This window comes from Argopecten irradians, chromosome 10, assembly GCF_041381155.1.
Source record: "Argopecten irradians isolate NY chromosome 10, Ai_NY, whole genome shotgun sequence".
Taxonomy (NCBI): Eukaryota; Metazoa; Mollusca; class Bivalvia; order Pectinida; family Pectinidae; genus Argopecten; species Argopecten irradians.
Window position 1 is genome coordinate 36,352,474 of NC_091143.1, and position 18,353 is coordinate 36,370,826.

General features: G+C 44.8%; 1 protein-coding gene across 1 annotated transcript in view; it reads right to left on the bottom strand.

Moving 5' to 3' along the window:
* LOC138332684 (uncharacterized) overlaps positions 1-18,353 on the bottom strand; it is a 58,547-nt gene that overhangs the window by 4,584 nt on the left and 35,610 nt on the right. Inside the window, exons 25-39 of the mRNA XM_069280675.1 lie at positions 17,840-18,123; positions 17,205-17,546; positions 16,299-16,730; positions 15,930-16,091; positions 15,207-15,725; positions 14,575-15,096; positions 14,306-14,467; positions 13,848-14,099; positions 13,394-13,645; positions 12,761-13,192; positions 11,957-12,195; positions 8,186-8,273; positions 4,784-5,017; positions 2,909-2,992; positions 2,080-2,250 (exon numbers count right to left, since the gene is read on the bottom strand). Of these exons, the coding sequence (XP_069136776.1) occupies positions 2,080-2,250; positions 2,909-2,992; positions 4,784-5,017; positions 8,186-8,273; positions 11,957-12,195; positions 12,761-13,192; positions 13,394-13,645; positions 13,848-14,099; positions 14,306-14,467; positions 14,575-15,096; positions 15,207-15,725; positions 15,930-16,091; positions 16,299-16,730; positions 17,205-17,546; positions 17,840-18,123 (4,175 nt within the window). The remainder of the gene's footprint in view (positions 1-2,079; positions 2,251-2,908; positions 2,993-4,783; positions 5,018-8,185; positions 8,274-11,956; positions 12,196-12,760; positions 13,193-13,393; positions 13,646-13,847; positions 14,100-14,305; positions 14,468-14,574; positions 15,097-15,206; positions 15,726-15,929; positions 16,092-16,298; positions 16,731-17,204; positions 17,547-17,839; positions 18,124-18,353) is intronic.

The following is an 18,353-nucleotide window of genomic DNA, read 5'->3' on the forward strand; positions in this document are numbered from 1 at the left end:
ACTATCAAAATCCAAGATGGCTCCTTGGCGGCCATCTTGTAAATCGATCGGTCCCAAATCGAAATATGCACAACTAGGGCCATAGAGGAACCTATATATGAAATTTGAGACAGATTCATTCAATACTTTCTGAGAAATAGTGATAACAAACTTTAACTATCAAATTCCAAGATGGCAGCCTGGCGGCCATTTTGTTGACCGATCGATCCAAAAACGCATTATGCACAACAAGAGCCCTAGGGAAACCTACATATGAAATATGAGAAAGATCCCTTCAGTACTTTGTGAGAAATAGCGATAACAAACTTTAACTATCAAATTCCAAGATGGCAGCCTGGCGGCCATTTTGTTGACCGATCGATCCAAAAACGCATTATGCACAACAAGAGCCCTAGGGAAACCTACATATGAAATATGAGAAAGATCCCTTCAGTACTTTGTGAGAAATAGCGATATTAATCTTTAACTATCAAAATCCAAGATGGCTGCCTGGTGGCCATTTTGTTGACCGATCGATCCAAAAACGCATTATGCACAACTAGGGCCCTAGGGGAACCTACATATGAAATTTGAGAAAGATCCCTTCAGTACTTTCTGAGAAAATAGCGATAACAAACTTTAAGTATTAAAATCCAAGATGGCTGCCTGGCGGCCATCTTGTTAACCGATTGGTCCCAAAATGCAATATGCACAACTAGGGCCCTAGGGGAACCTACATATGAAATTTGAGAAAGATCCCTTTAGTACTTTCTGGAGAAATAGCGATAACAAACTTTAAGTATTAAAATCCAAGATGGCTGCCTGGCGGCCATCTTTTTAACCGATTGGTCCCAAAATGCAATATGCACAACTAGGGCCCTAGGGGAACCTACATATGAAATTTGAGAAAGATCCCTTCAGTACTTTCTGAGAAATAGCGATAACAAACTTTAAGTATCAAAATCCAAGATGGCTGCCTGGCGGCCATCTTGTTAACCGATTGGTCCCAAAATGCAATATGCACAACTAGGGCCCTAGGGGAACCTACATATGAAATTTGAGAAAGATCTCTTCAGTACTTTCTGAGAAATAGCGATAACAAACTTTAAGTATCAAAATCCAAGATGGCTGCCTGGCGGCCATCTTGTTAACCGATTGGTCCCAAAATGCAATATGCACAACTAGGGCCCTAGGGGAACCTACATATGAAATTTGAGAAAGATCCCTTCAGTGCTTTCTGAGAAATAGCGATAACAAGAATTGTTAACGGACGGACGGACGGAAGGACGGACGGACCACGGACAAAAAGCGATTTGAATAGCCCACCATCTGATGATGGTGGGCTAAAAAATTGAACTCACAAGGGTGCGACAGGACAAGAAAAGACGGGATGGACACTTAATATTCCCTATTTCATGGTAGGATCATAAAAATGATATTCAGTTGATTAAGTTGGAAAAGGTTACGTAAAGTTTTATTTATTTAAGAAAAATAGTAAAAAAATATTTGAATATACATGTAAAACCTGATACAAAATTTCTAGATATTTTTCAAAAATATTAACTTAGTTGATATAGAGAAAGGTTTTTAGACACCTCATCATCCATCTAATTGATACACATTGTTTGTAGAGAATGATCACAAAATGGTGTTTTACCTCTGTACTCACTGGATATAGAGAATGATCACAAAATGGTGTTTTACCTCTGTACTCACTGGATATAGAGAATGATCACAAAATGGTGTTTTACCTCTGTACTCACTGGATATAGAGAATGATCACAAAATGGTGTTTTACCTCTGTACTCACTGGATATAGAGAATGATCACAAAATGGTGTTTTACCTCTGTACTCACTGGATATAGAGAATGATCACAAAATGGTGTTTTACCTCTGTACTCACTGGATATAGAGAATGATCACAAAATGGTGTTTTACCTCTGTACTCACTGGATATAGAGAATGATCACAAAATGGTGTTTTACCTCTCTAAAAATAAAGTACATCTCACCCATCCCTCATAATTTTAAAATTCTTTTGTGCTCAACACATTTATTTCTGAATGCCATCTCTGCCAATGTTTGCCAGCACAGTCTTACCATTTGAGCTACTCTCATCGGTTGAAACATCAAGAGACGAATCCTCTAAGATTTTCTTTTCCTCTTCCTTTTGTTCTTTTGTCCTGTCTACATGAGTCAACAAAAACACAATGCCCCTAAACAATGTGGTCTTACGTTGCGGCCTAGCATCCCTGTCCCTGTGGAACAGGCCTGAAAAACAAAACAACACTTAAGTCATTATAACATTGTAGGGTCTTACGTCGCGGCCTAGCATCCCTGTCCCTGTGGAACAGGCCTGAAAAACAACGCAACACTTAAGTCATTATAACATTGTAGGGTCTTACGTCGCGGCCTAGCATCCCTGTCCCTGTGGAACAGGCCTGAAAAACAACGCAACACTTAAGTCATTATAACATTGTAGGGTCTTACGTCGCGGCCTAGCATCCCTGTCCCTGTGGAACAGGCCTGAAAAACAACGCAACACTTAAGTCATTATAACATTGTAGGGTCTTACGTCGCGGCCTAGCATCCCTGTCCCTGTGGAACAGGCCTGAAAAACAAAGCAACACTTAAGTGTATGATTTTACATGATAGTCCTGTAAATTTTGCAAGTGATAAATTTCTTGGCCATTTAAAACTCATGAAAATAAATCACTGTGGAAACGTTTTAACAACAAATCAAATGAACCTTTTTAACTGTATATTTCGAAATTGACTTGCTGTGGAAAGATGTAAATAATGAAAATGCCAAATTAAGTTGCCATGAACATAAGTTGGGTGGCAATAATTTGAATGGGAAAAGGGGTAATATTACATGGGTATTGCATCAATCTATTATGCCATCTTTGTTTTTATTTCCCAATCTTACCGATTCTTGCTTTGCGGGGAGATCTTCTCGGTGTCACAGGGGAACTAACGGCAGCTCCTACAGGGCTAGTGTCCAAACCTACAACTAACCAATCAATGAGCATGTCAGATCTACAACTGACCAATCAATGAGTATGTTAGAACCACAGCTGACCAATCAATGAGTATGTCAGATCTACAGCTGACCAATCAATGAGTATGTCAGATCTACCACTGACCAATCAATGAGCATTTCAGATCTACCACTGACCAATCAATGAGCATGTCAGATCTACCACTGACCAATCAATGAGTATGTCAGATCTACCACTGACCAATCAATGAGCATGTCAGATCTACAACTGACCAATCAATGAGCATGTCAGATCTACAACTGACCAATCAATGAGCATGTCAGATCTACAACTGACCAATCAATGAGCATGTCAGATCTACCACTGACCAATCAATGAGCATGTCAGATCTACAACTGACCAATCAATGAGCATGTCAGATCTACAACTGACCAATCAATGAGCATGTCAGATCTACCACTGACCAATCAATGAGCATGTCAGATCTACAACTGACCAATCAATGAGCATGTCAGATCTACCACTGACCAATCAATGAGCATGTCAGATCTACCACTGACCAATCAATGAGCATGTCAGATCTACCACTGACCAATCAATGAGCATGTCAGATCTACCACTGACCAATCAATGAGCATGTCAGTCACATCTCCACTGACCAATCAATGAGATGTCAGATCTACCACTGACCAATCAATGAGTATGTCAGATCTACCACTGACCAATCAATGAGTATGTCAGATCTACCACTGACCAATCAATGAGTATGTCAGATCTACCACTGACCAATCAATGAGTATGTCAGATCTACAACTGACCAATCAATGAGTATGTCAGATCTACCACTGACCAAACAATGAGTATGTCAGATCTACCACTGACCAATCAATGAGTATGTCAGACCTACCACTGACCAAACAATGAGTATGTCAGATCTACCACTGACCAATCAATGAGCATGTCAGATCTACCACTGACTTATTGATGAGCATATCAGATCTACAACTGTCCAATCAATGAGTATGTCAGATCTACCACTGACCAATCAATGAGTATGTCAGATCTACCACTGACCAATCAATGAGTATGTCAGATCTACCACTGACTTATCGATGAGCATATCAGATCAGATCTACAACTGTCTAATCAATGAGTATGTCAGATCTACCACTGACCAATCAATGAGTATGTCAGATCTACCACTGACCAATCAATGAGTATGTCAGATCTACCACTGACCAATCAATGAGCATATCAGATCTACCACTGACCAATCAATGAGCATGTCAGATCTACCATTGACCAATCAATGAGCATATCAGATCTACCACTGACCAATCAATGAGCATTTCAGATCTACAACTGACCAATCAATGAGTATGTCAGATCTACCACTGACCAATCAATGAGCATGTCAGATCTACCACTGACCAATCAATGAGCATGTCAGATCTACCACTGACCAATCAATGAGTATGTCAGATCTACCACTGACCAATCAATGAGTATGTCAGATCTACCACTGACCAATCAATGAGCATATCAGATCTACCACTGACCAATCAATGAACATTTCAGATCTACAATTGACCAATCAATGAGTATGTCACCTAAGATTTCCTCTCAATCTAGGGTTTTTAATAAATTGTAACCCTGAATGGCAGAATATCACGACCCTTCATATCAAGAATTAATTCTTTATCTTCACATCTGATACTATTCTTGTATGTTAGGACATATTAACCACTCGCCCACCATGGCCCCAGGTGTGAAAGATGAAATCATTATAACATTTAGACTACCTGCGGTTCTCAACCTGCTGGAAGCTGTCTTAGCTGGGGTAGGAGTACTCGTAGCGACTGGATTGGCTTTAACTGTGCCCCCTCGTTTCCGTTTGACAGACGATGACGAATGAGATGTAGATGTGGTTGGAGCATCTATGGTAGGTTTTGAAGTTGATGGTCTGGTTTTCCGATTTGGCAAGTCCTGTTGTTCATATCTGCTACTCATCCTTCTTTTGCTGTCCACCAGGTTATCTGGGAAAGTTTGAATTAAACATCAATTGTGGCATTTAAAGAAAATACTTTTTTCATGTTTGCCATTAAAACTCCAACATAGTCCAATAAGTTATAAATTTATCAATATGGATCAGATATTTTTTTCTCTCCAATCTTATTCCTCTAATATAAGATGTTTATACATGAAATAGCACAAATAATCTATGGTGTTTTGAGATCAAGTCCCCCTAATTCTATAACATATTAACACTACAGAGGGATGGAGGCGCAACGTGCTAGAATGTGGAAATAAGTGAAAATCTCAATGGAACTGGCCGTTGATCCAAATGAATACAGAGGCCTCACTAGAGATCCAAGTAAATACATAAAAGTGTGAATAGTACTTTCCCGTAAACTGAATATTAACTCAGAATATTGTTGAAATATTTCGGCACAAAGGGAGCTGTCATCAGTGTTGTCTGATCAGTAGTGCCAAAATCCTGTTAACTTTCATTTCAAAGTCAACTTGTACACTTTTTACACCTTAGTTTACTTATGCTGCCTGGCCGTTTGTCTGATGAAGGTGACACATCCTACTAGTCATCGAAAATGTCCCACCAGATATCATTCACTCGTCGTATAAAAAATAGAAATTACATAAACCATACTTTCCACCCCAAAGAGAAGTTAGTGCCTATTGAACCTAGACTTACCTAGACTAATGTTAGCTGTCTTGGGTGTTGTGGGAGGTGGACTTCTAACTATAGTCCTTCAGTGTATATACAATATGTACAGACTTACCTAGACTAATGTCAGCTGTGTTGTGGGAGGTGGACTTCTAACTATAGCCTTACAGTGTATATACAATATGTACAGACTTACCTAGACTAATGTCAGCTGTGTTGTGGGAGGTAGACTTCTAACTATAGTCCTACAGTGTATATACAATATGTACAGACTTACCTAGACTAATGTCAGCTGTGTTGTGGGAGGTGGACTTCTAACTATAGTCCTACAGTGTATATACAATATGTACAGACTTACCTAGACTAATGTCAGCTGTCTTTGGTGTTGTGGGAGGTGGACTTCTAACTATAGTCCTACAGTGTATATACAATATGTACAGACTTACCTAGACTAATGTCAGCTGTGTTGTGGGAGGTGGACTTCTAACTATAGTCCTACAGTGTATATACAATATGTACAGACTTACCTAGACTAATGTCAGCTGTGTTGTGGGAGGTGGACTTCTAACTATAGTCCTACAGTGTATATACAATATGTACAGACTTACCTAGACTAATGTCAGCTGTGTTGTGGGAGGTGGACTTCTAACTATAGTCCTACAGTGTATATACAATATGTACAGACTTACCTAGACTAATGTCAGCTGTCTTTGGTGTTGTGGGAGGTGGACTTCTAACTATAGTCCTACAGTGTATATACAATATGTACAGACTTACCTAGACTAATGTCAGCTGTGTTGTGGGAGGTGGACTTCTAACTATAGTCCTACAGTGTATATACAATATGTACAGACTTACCTAGACTAATGTCAGCTGTCTTTGGTGTTGTGGGAGGTGGACTTCTAACTATAGTCCTACAGTGTATATACAATATGTACAGACTTACCTAGACTAATGTCAGCTGTCTTGGTGTTGTGGGAGGTGGACTTCTAACTATAGTCCTACAGTGTATATACAATATGTACAGACTTACCTAGACTAATGTCAGCTGTGTTGTGGGAGGTGGACTTCTAACTATAGTCCTACAGTGTATATACAATATGTACAGACTTACCTAGACTAATGTCAGCTGTGTTGTGGGAGGTGGACTTCTAACTATAGTCCTACAGTGTATATACAATATGTACAGACTTACCTAGACTAATGTCAGCTGTCTTTGGTGTTGTGGGAGGTGGACTTCTAACTATAGTCCTACAGTGTATATACAATATGTACAGACTTACCTAGACTAATGTCAGCTGTGTTGTGGGAGGTGGACTTCTAACTATAGTCCTACAGTGTATATACAATATGTACAGACTTACCTAGACTAATGTCAGCTGTCTTTGGTGTTGTGGGAGGTGGACTTCTAACTATAGTCCTACAGTGTATATACAATATGTACAGACTTACCTAGACTAATGTCAGCTGTGTTGTGGGAGGTGGACTTCTAACTATAGTCCTACAGTGTATATACAATATGTACAGACTTACCTAGACTAATGTCAGCTGTCTTTGGTGTTGTGGGAGGTGGACTTCTAACTATAGTCCTACAGTGTATATACAATATGTACAGACTTACCTAGACTAATGTCAGCTGTGTTGTGGGAGGTGGACTTCTAACTATAGTCCTACAGTGTATATACAATATGTACAGACTTACCTAGACTAATGTCAGCTGTGTTGTGGGAGGTGGACTTCTAACTATAGTCCTACAGTGTATATACAATATGTACAGACTTACCTAGACTAATGTCAGCTGTGTTGTGGGAGGTGGACTTCTAACTATAGTCCTACAGTGTATATACAATATGTACAGACTTACCTAGACTAATGTCAGCTGTCTTTGGTGTTGTGGGAGGTGGACTTCTAACTATAGTCCTACAGTGTATATACAATATGTACAGACTTACCTAGACTAATGTCAGCTGTGTGTTGTGGGAGGTGGACTTCTAACTATAGTCCTACAGTGTATATACAATATGTACAGACTTACCTAGACTAATGTCAGCTGTGTTGTGGGAGGTGGACTTCTAACTATAGTCCTACAGTGTATATACAATATGTACAGACTTACCTAGACTAATGTCAGCTGTGTTGTGGGAGGTGGACTTCTAACTATAGCCTTACAGTGTATATACAATATGTACAGACTTACCTAGACTAATGTCAGCTGTGTTGTGGGAGGTGGACTTCTAACTATAGTCCTACAGTGTATATACAATATGTACAGACTTACCTAGACTAATGTCAGCTGTGTTGTGGGAGGTGGACTTCTAACTATAGTCCTACAGTGTATATACAATATGTACAGACTTACCTAGACTAATGTCAGCTGTGTTGTGGGAGGTGGACTTCTAACTATAGTCCTACAGTGTATATACAATATGTACAGACTTACCTAGACTAATGTCAGCTGTGTTGTGGGAGGTGGACTTCTAACTATAGTCCTACAGTGTATATACAATATGTACAGACTTACCTAGACTAATGTCAGCTGTCTTGGGTGTTGTGGGAGGTGGACTTCTAACTATAGTCCTACAGTGTATATACAATATGTACAGACTTACCTAGACTAATGTCAGCTGTGTTGTGGGAGGTGGACTTCTAACTATAGTCCTACAGTGTATATACAATATGTACAGACTTACCTAGACTAATGTCAGCTGTGTTGTGGGAGGTGGACTTCTAACTATAGTCCTACAGTGTATATACAATATGTACAGACTTACCTAGACTAATGTCAGCTGTCTTTGGTGTTGTGGGAGGTGGACTTCTAACTATAGTCCTACAGTGTATATACAATATGTACAGACTTACCTAGACTAATGTCAGCTGTGTTGTGGGAGGTGGACTTCTAACTATAGTCCTACAGTGTATATACAATATGTACAGACTTACCTAGACTAATGTCAGCTGTCTTGGGTGTTGTGGGAGGTGGACTTCTAACTATAGTCCTACAGTGTATATACAATATGTACAGACTTACCTAGACTAATGTCAGCTGTGTTGTGGGAGGTGGACTTCTAACTATAGTCCTACAGTGTATATACAATATGTACAGACTTACCTAGACTAATGTCAGCTGTGTTGTGGGAGGTGGACTTCTAACTATAGTCCTACAGTGTATATACAATATGTACAGACTTACCTAGACTAATGTCAGCTGTCTTGGGTGTTGTGGGAGGTGGACTTCTAACTATAGTCCTACAGTGTATATACAATATGTACAGACTTACCTAGACTAATGTCAGCTGTCTTGGGTGTTGTGGGAGGTGGACTTCTAACTATAGTCCTACAGTGTATATACAATATGTACAGACTTACCTAGACTAATGTCAGCTGTGTTGTGGGAGGTGGACTTCTAACTATAGTCCTACAGTGTATATACAATATGTACAGACTTACCTAGACTAATGTCAGCTGTGTTGTGGGAGGTGGACTTCTAACTATAGTCCTACAGTGTATATACAATATGTACAGACTTACCTAGACTAATGTCAGCTGTGTTGTGGGAGGTGGACTTCTAACTATAGTCCTACAGTGTATATACAATATGTACAGACTTACCTAGACTAATGTCAGCTGTGTTGTGGGAGGTGGACTTCTAACTATAGTCCTACAGTGTATATACAATATGTACAGACTTACCTAGACTAATGTCAGCTGTGTTGTGTTGTGGGAGGTGGACTTCTAACTATAGTCCTACAGTGTATATACAATATGTACAGACTTACCTAGACTAATGTCAGCTGTGTTGTGGGAGGTGGACTTCTAACTATAGTCCTACAGTGTATATACAATATGTACAGACTTACCTAGACTAATGTCAGCTGTGTTGTGGGAGGTGGACTTCTAACTATAGTCCTACAGTGTATATACAATATGTACAGACTTACCTAGACTAATGTCAGCTGTCTTTGGTGTTGTGGGAGGTGGACTTCTAACTATAGTCCTACAGTGTATATACAATATGTACAGACTTACCTAGACTAATGTCAGCTGTGTTGTGGGAGGTGGACTTCTAACTATAGTCCTACAGTGTATATACAATATGTACAGACTTACCTAGACTAATGTCAGCTGTCTTGGGTGTTGTGGGAGGTGGACTTCTAACTATAGTCCTACAGTGTATATACAATATGTACAGACTTACCTAGACTAATGTCAGCTGTCTTGGGTGTTGTGGGAGGGTGGACTTCTAACTATAGTCCTACAGTGTATATACAATATGTACAGACTTACCTAGACTAATGTCAGCTGTGTTGTGGGAGGTGGACTTCTAACTATAGTCCTACAGTGTATATACAATATGTACAGACTTACCTAGACTAATGTCAGCTGTCTTGGGTGTTGTGGGAGGTGGACTTCTAACTATAGTCCTACAGTGTATATACAATATGTACAGACTTACCTAGACTAATGTCAGCTGTCTTGGGTGTTGTGGGAGGTGGACTTCTAACTATAGTCCTACAGTGTATATACAATATGTACAGACTTACCTAGACTAATGTCAGCTGTGTTGTGGGAGGTGGACTTCTAACTATAGTCCTACAGTGTATATACAATATGTACAGACTTACCTAGACTAATGTCAGCTGTCTTGGGTGTTGTGGGAGGTGGACTTCTAACTATAGTCCTACAGTGTATATACAATATGTACAGACTTACCTAGACTAATGTCAGCTGTGTTGTGGGAGGTGGACTTCTAACTATAGTCCTACAGTGTATATACAATATGTACAGACTTACCTAGACTAATGTCAGCTGTGTTGTGGGAGGTGGACTTCTAACTATAGTCCTACAGTGTATATACAATATGTACAGACTTACCTAGACTAATGTCAGCTGTGTTGTGGGAGGTGGACTTCTAACTATAGTCCTACAGTGTATATACAATATGTACAGACTTACCTAGACTAATGTCAGCTGTGTTGTGGGAGGTGGACTTCTAACTATAGTCCTACAGTGTATATACAATATGTACAGACTTACCTAGACTAATGTCAGCTGTGTTGTGGGAGGTGGACTTCTAACTATAGTCCTACAGTGTATATACAATATGTACAGACTTACCTAGACTAATGTCAGCTGTGTTGTGTGGGAGGTGGACTTCTAACTATAGTCCTACAGTGTATATACAATATGTACAGACTTACCTAGACTAATGTCAGCTGTGTTGTGGGAGGTGGACTTCTAACTATAGTCCTACAGTGTATATACAATATGTACAGACTTACCTAGACTAATGTCAGCTGTGTTGTGGGAGGTGGACTTCTAACTATAGTCCTACAGTGTATATACAATATGTACAGACTTACCTAGACTAATGTCAGCTGTGTGTTGTGGGAGGTGGACTTCTAACTATAGTCCTACAGTGTATATACAATATGTACAGACTTACCTAGACTAATGTCAGCTGTCTGTTGTTGTGGGAGGTGGACTTCTAACTATAGTCCTACAGTGTATATACAATATGTACAGACTTACCTAGACTAATGTCAGCTGTGTTGTGGGAGGTGGACTTCTAACTATAGTCCTACAGTGTATATACAATATGTACAGACTTACCTAGACTAATGTCAGCTGTGTTGTGGGAGGTGACTTCTAACTATAGTCCTACAGTGTATATACAATATGTACAGACTTTACCTAGACTAATGTCAGCAGTGTTGTGGGAGGTGGACTTCTAACTATAGTCCTACAGTGTATATACAATATGTACAGACTTACCTAGACTAATGTCAGCTGTGTTGTGGGAGGTGGACTTCTAACTATAGTCCTACAGTGTATATACAATATGTACAGACTTACCTAGACTAATGTCAGCTGTCTTTGTGTTGAGTGTGACTTCTAACTATAGACAGGTGTATATACAATATGTACAGACTTACCTAGACTAATGTCAGCTGTGTTGTGGGAGGTGGACTTCTAACTATAGTCCTAGCAGTGTATATACAATATGTACAGACTTACCTAGACTAATGTCAGCTGTCTTTGGTGTTGTGGGAGGTGGACTTCTAACTATAGTCCTACAGTGTATATACAATATGTACAGACTTACCTAGACTAATGTCAGCTGTGTTGTGGGAGGTGGACTTCTAACTATATAGCTCAGAGCAGGGCAGGTCAGGTCCTGACTAGGGCAGTATACTTACCTATCACAGTCTCACTTTTGATGGCGCTCCCCTTCGTGGGTGGAGTACAGAGCAGGGCAGGTCAGGTCTGACTAGGCAGTATACTTACCTATCACAGTCTCACTTTTGATGGCGCTCCCCTTCGTGGGTGGAGTACAGAGCAGGGCAGGGTCAGGTCTGACTAGGGCAGTGTACTTACCTATCACAGTCTCACTTTTGATGGCGCTCCCCTTCGTGGGTGGAGTACAGAGCAGGGCAGGGTCAGGTCTGACTAGGGCAGTGTACTTACCTATCACAGTCTCACTTTTGATGGCGCTCCCCTTCGTGGGTGGAGGAGTCAGGGTAGGGTCAGGTGCTGACTAGGGCAGTGTACTTACCTATCACAGTCTCACTTTTGATGGCGCTCCCCTTCGTGGGTGGAGTACAGAGCAGGGCAGGGACAGGTCTGACTAGGGCAGTATGTACTTACCTATCACAGTCTCACTTTTGATGGCGCTCCCCTTCGTGGGTGGAGTACAGAGCAGGGCAGGTAGGTTTCCAGGGACTAGGGCAGTATACTTACCTATCACAGTCTCTTTTGATGGCACTCCCCTTCGTGGGTGGAGTACAGAGCAGGGCAGGGTCAGGTCTGACTAGGGCAGTGTACTTACCTATCACAGTCTCACTTTTGATGGCACTCCCCTTCGTGGGTGGAGTACAGAGCAGGGCAGGGTCAGGTCTGACTAGGGCAGTGTACTTACCTATCACAGTCTCACTTTTGATGGCGCTCCCCTTCGTGGGTGGAGTACAGAGCAGGGCAGGGTCAGGTCTGACTAGGGCAGTGTACTTACCTATCACAGTCTCACTTTTGATGGCGCTCCCCCTTCGTGGGTGGAGTACAGAGCAGGGCGGGTCAGGTCTGACTAGGGCAGTTTACTTACCTATCACAGTCTCACTTTTGATGGCGCTCCCCTTCGTGGGTGGAGTACAGAGCAGGGCAGGGTCAGGTCTGACTAGGGCAGTGTACTTACCTATCACAGTCTCACTTTTGATGGCACTCCCCTTCGTGGGTGGAGTACAGAGCAGGGCAGGGTCAGGTCTGACTAGGGCAGTGTACTTACCTATCACAGTCTCACTTTTGATGGCACTCCCCTTCGTGGGTGGAGTACAGAGCAGGGCAGGGTCAGGTCTGACTAGGGCAGTGTACTTACCTATCACAGTCTCACTTTTGATGGCGCTCCCCTTCGTGGGTGGAGTACAGAGCAGGGCAGGGTCAGGTCTGACTAGGGCAGAGTACTTACCTATCACAGTCTCACTTTTGATGGCGCTCCCCTTCGTGGGTGGAGTACAGAGCAGGGCGGGGTCAGGTCTGACTAGGGCAGAGTACTTACCTATCACAGTCTCACTTTTGATGGCGCTCCCCTTCGTGGGTGGAGTACAGAGCAGGGCGGTGGGTCAGGTCTGACTAGGGCAGTGTACTTACCTATCACAGTCTCACTTTTGATGGCACTCCCCCTTCGTGGGTGGAGTACAGAGCAGGGCAGGGTCAGGTCTGACTAGGGCAGTGTACTTACCTATCACAGTCTCACTTTTGATGGCACTCCCCTTCGTGGGTGGAGTACAGAGTAGGGCAGGGTCAGGTCTGACTAGGGCAGTATACTTACCTATCAGAGTCTCACTTTTGATGGCACTCCCCTTCGTGGGTGGAGTACAGAGCAGGGCAGGGTCAGGTCTGACTAGGGCAGTGTACTTACCTATCACAGTCTCACTTTTGATGGCGCTCCCCTTCGTGGGTGGAGTACAGAGCAGGGCAGGGTCAGGTCTGACTAGGGCAGAGTACTTACCTATCACAGTCTCACTTTTGATGGCACTCCCCTTCGTGGGTGGAGTACAGAGCAGGGCGGTGGGTCAGGTCTGACTAGGGCAGAGTACTTACCTATCACAGTCTCACTTTTGATGGCGCTCCCCTTCGTGGGTGGAGTACAGAGCAGGGCGGTGGGCCAGGTCTGACTAGGGCAGTGTACTTACCTATCACAGTCTCACTTTTGATGGCACTCCCCTTCGTGGGTGGAGTACAGAGCAGGGCAGGGTCAGGTCTGACTAGGGCAGTGTACTTACCTATCACAGTCTCACTTTTGATGGCACTCCCCTTCGTGGGTGGAGTACAGAGCAGGGCGGGGTCAGGTCTGACTAGGGCAGTGTACTTACCTATCACAGTCTCACTTTTGATGGCGCTCCCCTTCGTGGGTGGAGTACAGAGCAGGGCAGGGTCAGGTCTGACTAGGGCAGTGTACTGTGTACTTACCTATCACAGTCTCACTTTTGATGGCGCTCCCCTTCGTGGGTGGAGTACAGAGCAGGGCAGGGTCAGGTCTGACTAGGGCAGTGTACTTACCTATCACAGTCTCACTTTTGATGGCGCTCCCCTTCGTGGTGTGGAGTACAGAGCAGGGCAGGGTCAGGTCTGACTAGGGCAGATTACTTACCTATCACAGTCTCACTTTTGATGGCACTCCCCTTCGTGGGTGGAGTACAGAGCAGGGCAGGGTCAGGTCTGACTAGGGCAGTGTACTTACCTATCACAGTCTCACTTTTGATGGCGCTCCCCTTCGTGGGTGGAGTACAGAGCAGGGCAGGGTCAGGTCTGACTAGGGCAGAGTACTTACCTATCACAGTCTCACTTTTGATGGCACTCCCCTTCGTGGGTGGAGTACAGAGCAGGGCAGGGTCAGGTCTGACTAGGGCAGGTACTTACCTATCACAGTCTCACTTTTGATGGCGCTCCCCTTCGTGGGTGGAGTACAGAGCAGGGCGGGGTCAGGTCTGACTAGGGCAGTGTACTTACCTATCACAGTCTCACTTTTGATGGCGCTCCCCTTCGTGGGTGGAGTACAGAGCAGGGCAGGGTCAGGTCTGACTAGGGCAGTGTACTTACCTATCACAGTCTCACTTTTGATGGCACTCCCCTTCGTGGGTGGAGTACAGAGCAGGGCAGGGTCAGGTCTGACTAGGGCAGAGTACTTACCTATCACAGTCTCACTTTTGATGGCGCTCCCCTTCGTGGGTGGAGTACAGAGCAGGGCAGGGTCAGGTCTGACTAGGGCAGAGTACTTACCTATCACAGTCTCACTTTTGATGGCGCTCCCCTTCGTGGGTGGAGTACAGAGCAGGGCAGGGTCAGGTCTGACTAGGGCAGTGTACTTACCTATCACAGTCTCACTTTTGATGGCACTCCCCTTCGTGGGTGGAGTACAGAGCAGGGCAGGGTCAGGTCTGACTAGGGCAGTGTACTTACCTATCACAGTCTCACTTTTGATGGCGCTCCCCTTCGTGGGTGGAGTACAGAGCAGGGCGGTGGGCCAGGTCTGACTAGGGCAGTATACTTACCTATCACAGTCTCACTTTTGATGGCGCTCCCCTTCGTGGGTGGAGTACAGAGCAGGGCGGGGTCAGGTCTGACTAGGGCAGTGTACTTACCTATCACAGTCTCACTTTTGATGGCACTCCCCTTCGTGGGTGGAGTACAGAGCAGGGCAGGGTCAGGTCTGACTAGGGCAGTATACTTACCTATCACAGTCTCACTTTTGATGGCACTCCCCTTCGTGGGTGGAGTACAGAGCAGGGCAGGGTCAGGTCTGACTAGGGCAGAGTACTTACCTATCACAGTCTCACTTTTGATGGCACTCCCCTTCGTGGGTGGAGTACAGAGCAGGGCAGGGTCAGGTCTGACTAGGGCAGTGTACTTACCTATCACAGTCTCACTTTTGATGGCACTCCCCTTCGTGGGTGGAGTACAGAGCAGGGCAGGGTCAGGTCTGACTAGGGCAGTGTACTTACCTATCACAGTCTCACTTTTGATGGCACTCCCCTTCGTGGGTGGAGTACAGAGCAGGGCAGGGGTCAGGTCTGACTAGGGCAGAGTACTTACCTATCACAGTCTCACTTTTGATGGCGCTCCCCTTCGTGGGTGGAGTACAGAGCAGGGCAGGGTCAGGTCTGACTAGGGCAGTGTACTTACCTATCACAGTCTCACTTTTGATGGCACTCCCCTTCGTGGGTGGAGTACAGAGCAGGGCGGTGGGCCAGGTCTGACTAGGGCAGTGTACTTACCTATCACAGTCTCACTTTTGATGGCGCTCCCCTTCGTGGGTGGAGTACAGAGCAGGGCGGGGTCAGGTCTGACTAGGGCAGAGTACTTACCTATCACAGTCTCACTTTTGATGGCACTCCCCTTCGTGGGTGGAGTACAGAGCAGGGCAGGGTCAGGTCTGACTAGGGCAGTATACTTACCTATCACAGTCTCACTTTTGATGGCACTCCCCTTCGTGGGTGGAGTACAGAGCAGGGCGGTGGGCCAGGTCTGACTAGGGCAGTGTACTTACCTATCACAGTCTCACTTTTGATGGCGCTCCCCTTCGTGGGTGGAGTACAGAGCAGGGCAGGGCGGTGGGCCAGGTCTGACTAGGGCAGTATACTTACCTATCACAGTCTCACTTTTGATGGCGCTCCCCTTCGTGGGTGGAGTACAGAGCAGGGCAGGGTCAGGTCTGACTAGGGCAGTATACTTACCTATCACAGTCTCACTTTTGATGGCACTCCCCTTCGTGGGTGGAGTACAGAGCAGGGCAGGGTCAGGTCTGACTAGGGCAGTATACTTACCTATCACAGTCTCACTTTTGATGGCACTCCCCTTCGTGGGTGGAGTACAGAGCAGGGCAGGGTCAGGTCTGACTAGGGCAGAGTACTTACCTATCACAGTCTCACTTTTGATGGCGCTCCCCTTCGTGGGTGGAGTACAGAGCAGGGCAGGGTCAGGTCTGACTAGGGCAGTATACTTACCTATCACAGTCTCACTTTTGATGGCACTCCCCTTCGTGGGTGGAGTACAGAGCAGGGCAGGGTCAGGTCTGACTAGGGCAGTATACTTACCTATCACAGTCTCACTTTTGATGGCGCTCCCCTTCGTGGGTGGAGTACAGAGCAGGGCGGTGGGCCAGGTCTGACTAGGGCAGTATACTTACCTATCACAGTCTCACTTTTGATGGCGCTCCCCTTCGTGGGTGGAGTACAGAGCAGGGCAGGGTCAGGTCTGACTAGGGCAGTATACTTACCTATCACAGTCTCACTTTTGATGGCACTCCCCTTCGTGGGTGGAGTACAGAGCAGGGCAGGGTCAGGTCTGACTAGGGCAGTATACTTACCTATCACAGTCTCACTTTTGATGGCACTCCCCTTCGTGGGTGGAGTACAGAGCAGGGCGGTGGGTCAGGTCTGACTAGGGCAGAGTACTTACCTATCAGAGTCTCACTTTTGATGGCGCTCCCCTTCGTGGGTGGAGTACAGAGCAGGGCGGTGGGCCAGGTCTGACTAGGGCAGAGTACTTACCTATCACAGTCTCACTTTTGATGGCGCTCCCCTTCGTGGGTGGAGTACAGAGCAGGGCAGGGTCAGGTCTGACTAGGGCAGTATACTTACCTATCACAGTCTCACTTTTGATGGCACTCCCCTTCGTGGGTGGAGTACAGAGCAGGGCAGGGTCAGGTCTGACTAGGGCAGTATACTTACCTATCACAGTCTCACTTTTGATGGCGCTCCCCTTCGTGGGTGGAGTACAGAGCAGGGCAGGGTCAGGTCTGACTAGGGCAGTGTACTTACCTATCACAGTCTCACTTTTGATGGCGCTCCCCTTCGTGGGTGGAGTACAGAGCAGGGCAGGGTCAGGTCTGACTAGGGCAGTATACTTACCTATCACAGTCTCACTTTTGATGGCGCTCCCCTTCGTGGGTGGAGTACAGAGCAGGGCGGGTCAGGTCTGACTAGGGCAGTGTACTTACCTATCACAGTCTCACTTTTGATGGCGCTCCCCTTCGTGGGTGGAGTACAGAGCAGGGCAGGGTCAGGTCTGACTAGGGCAGTGTACAGTGTACTTACCTATCACAGTCTCACTTTTGATGGCGCTCCCCTTCGTGGGTGGAGTACAGAGCAGGGGGGTCAGGTCTGACTAGTAGCAGAGTACTTACCTATCACAGTCTCACTTTTGATGGCACTCCCCTTCGTGGGTGGAGTACAGAGCAGGGCAGGGTCAGGTCTGACTAGGGCAGAGTACTTACCTATCACAGTCTCACTTTTGATGGCACTCCCCTTCGTGGGTGGAGTACAGAGCAGGGCAGGGTCAGGTCTGACTAGGGCAGAGTACTTACCTATCACAGTCTCACTTTTGATGGCGCTCCCCTTCGTGGGTGGAGTACAGAGTAGGGCAGGGTCAGGTCTGACTAGGGTTGGATCCTGATAGGATATCTGAGGGCTACAATTTAAACAATACCACATTTGATTTAATGCAGATAATTTGTTTTTGTGCTCTGTAAGACTTTGGTATTACAATAGTTACATTATTTTTCAATATTAATTGCAAAAACTTCACATGGCTATATCATAAATTATCTGAAAGCTTAACATCTCGTTCTAATAATGAGTATGTAAAGATTACTGTAGAACAATTTATCAGAATTTTCTCACCCACTATGGACACTGGTG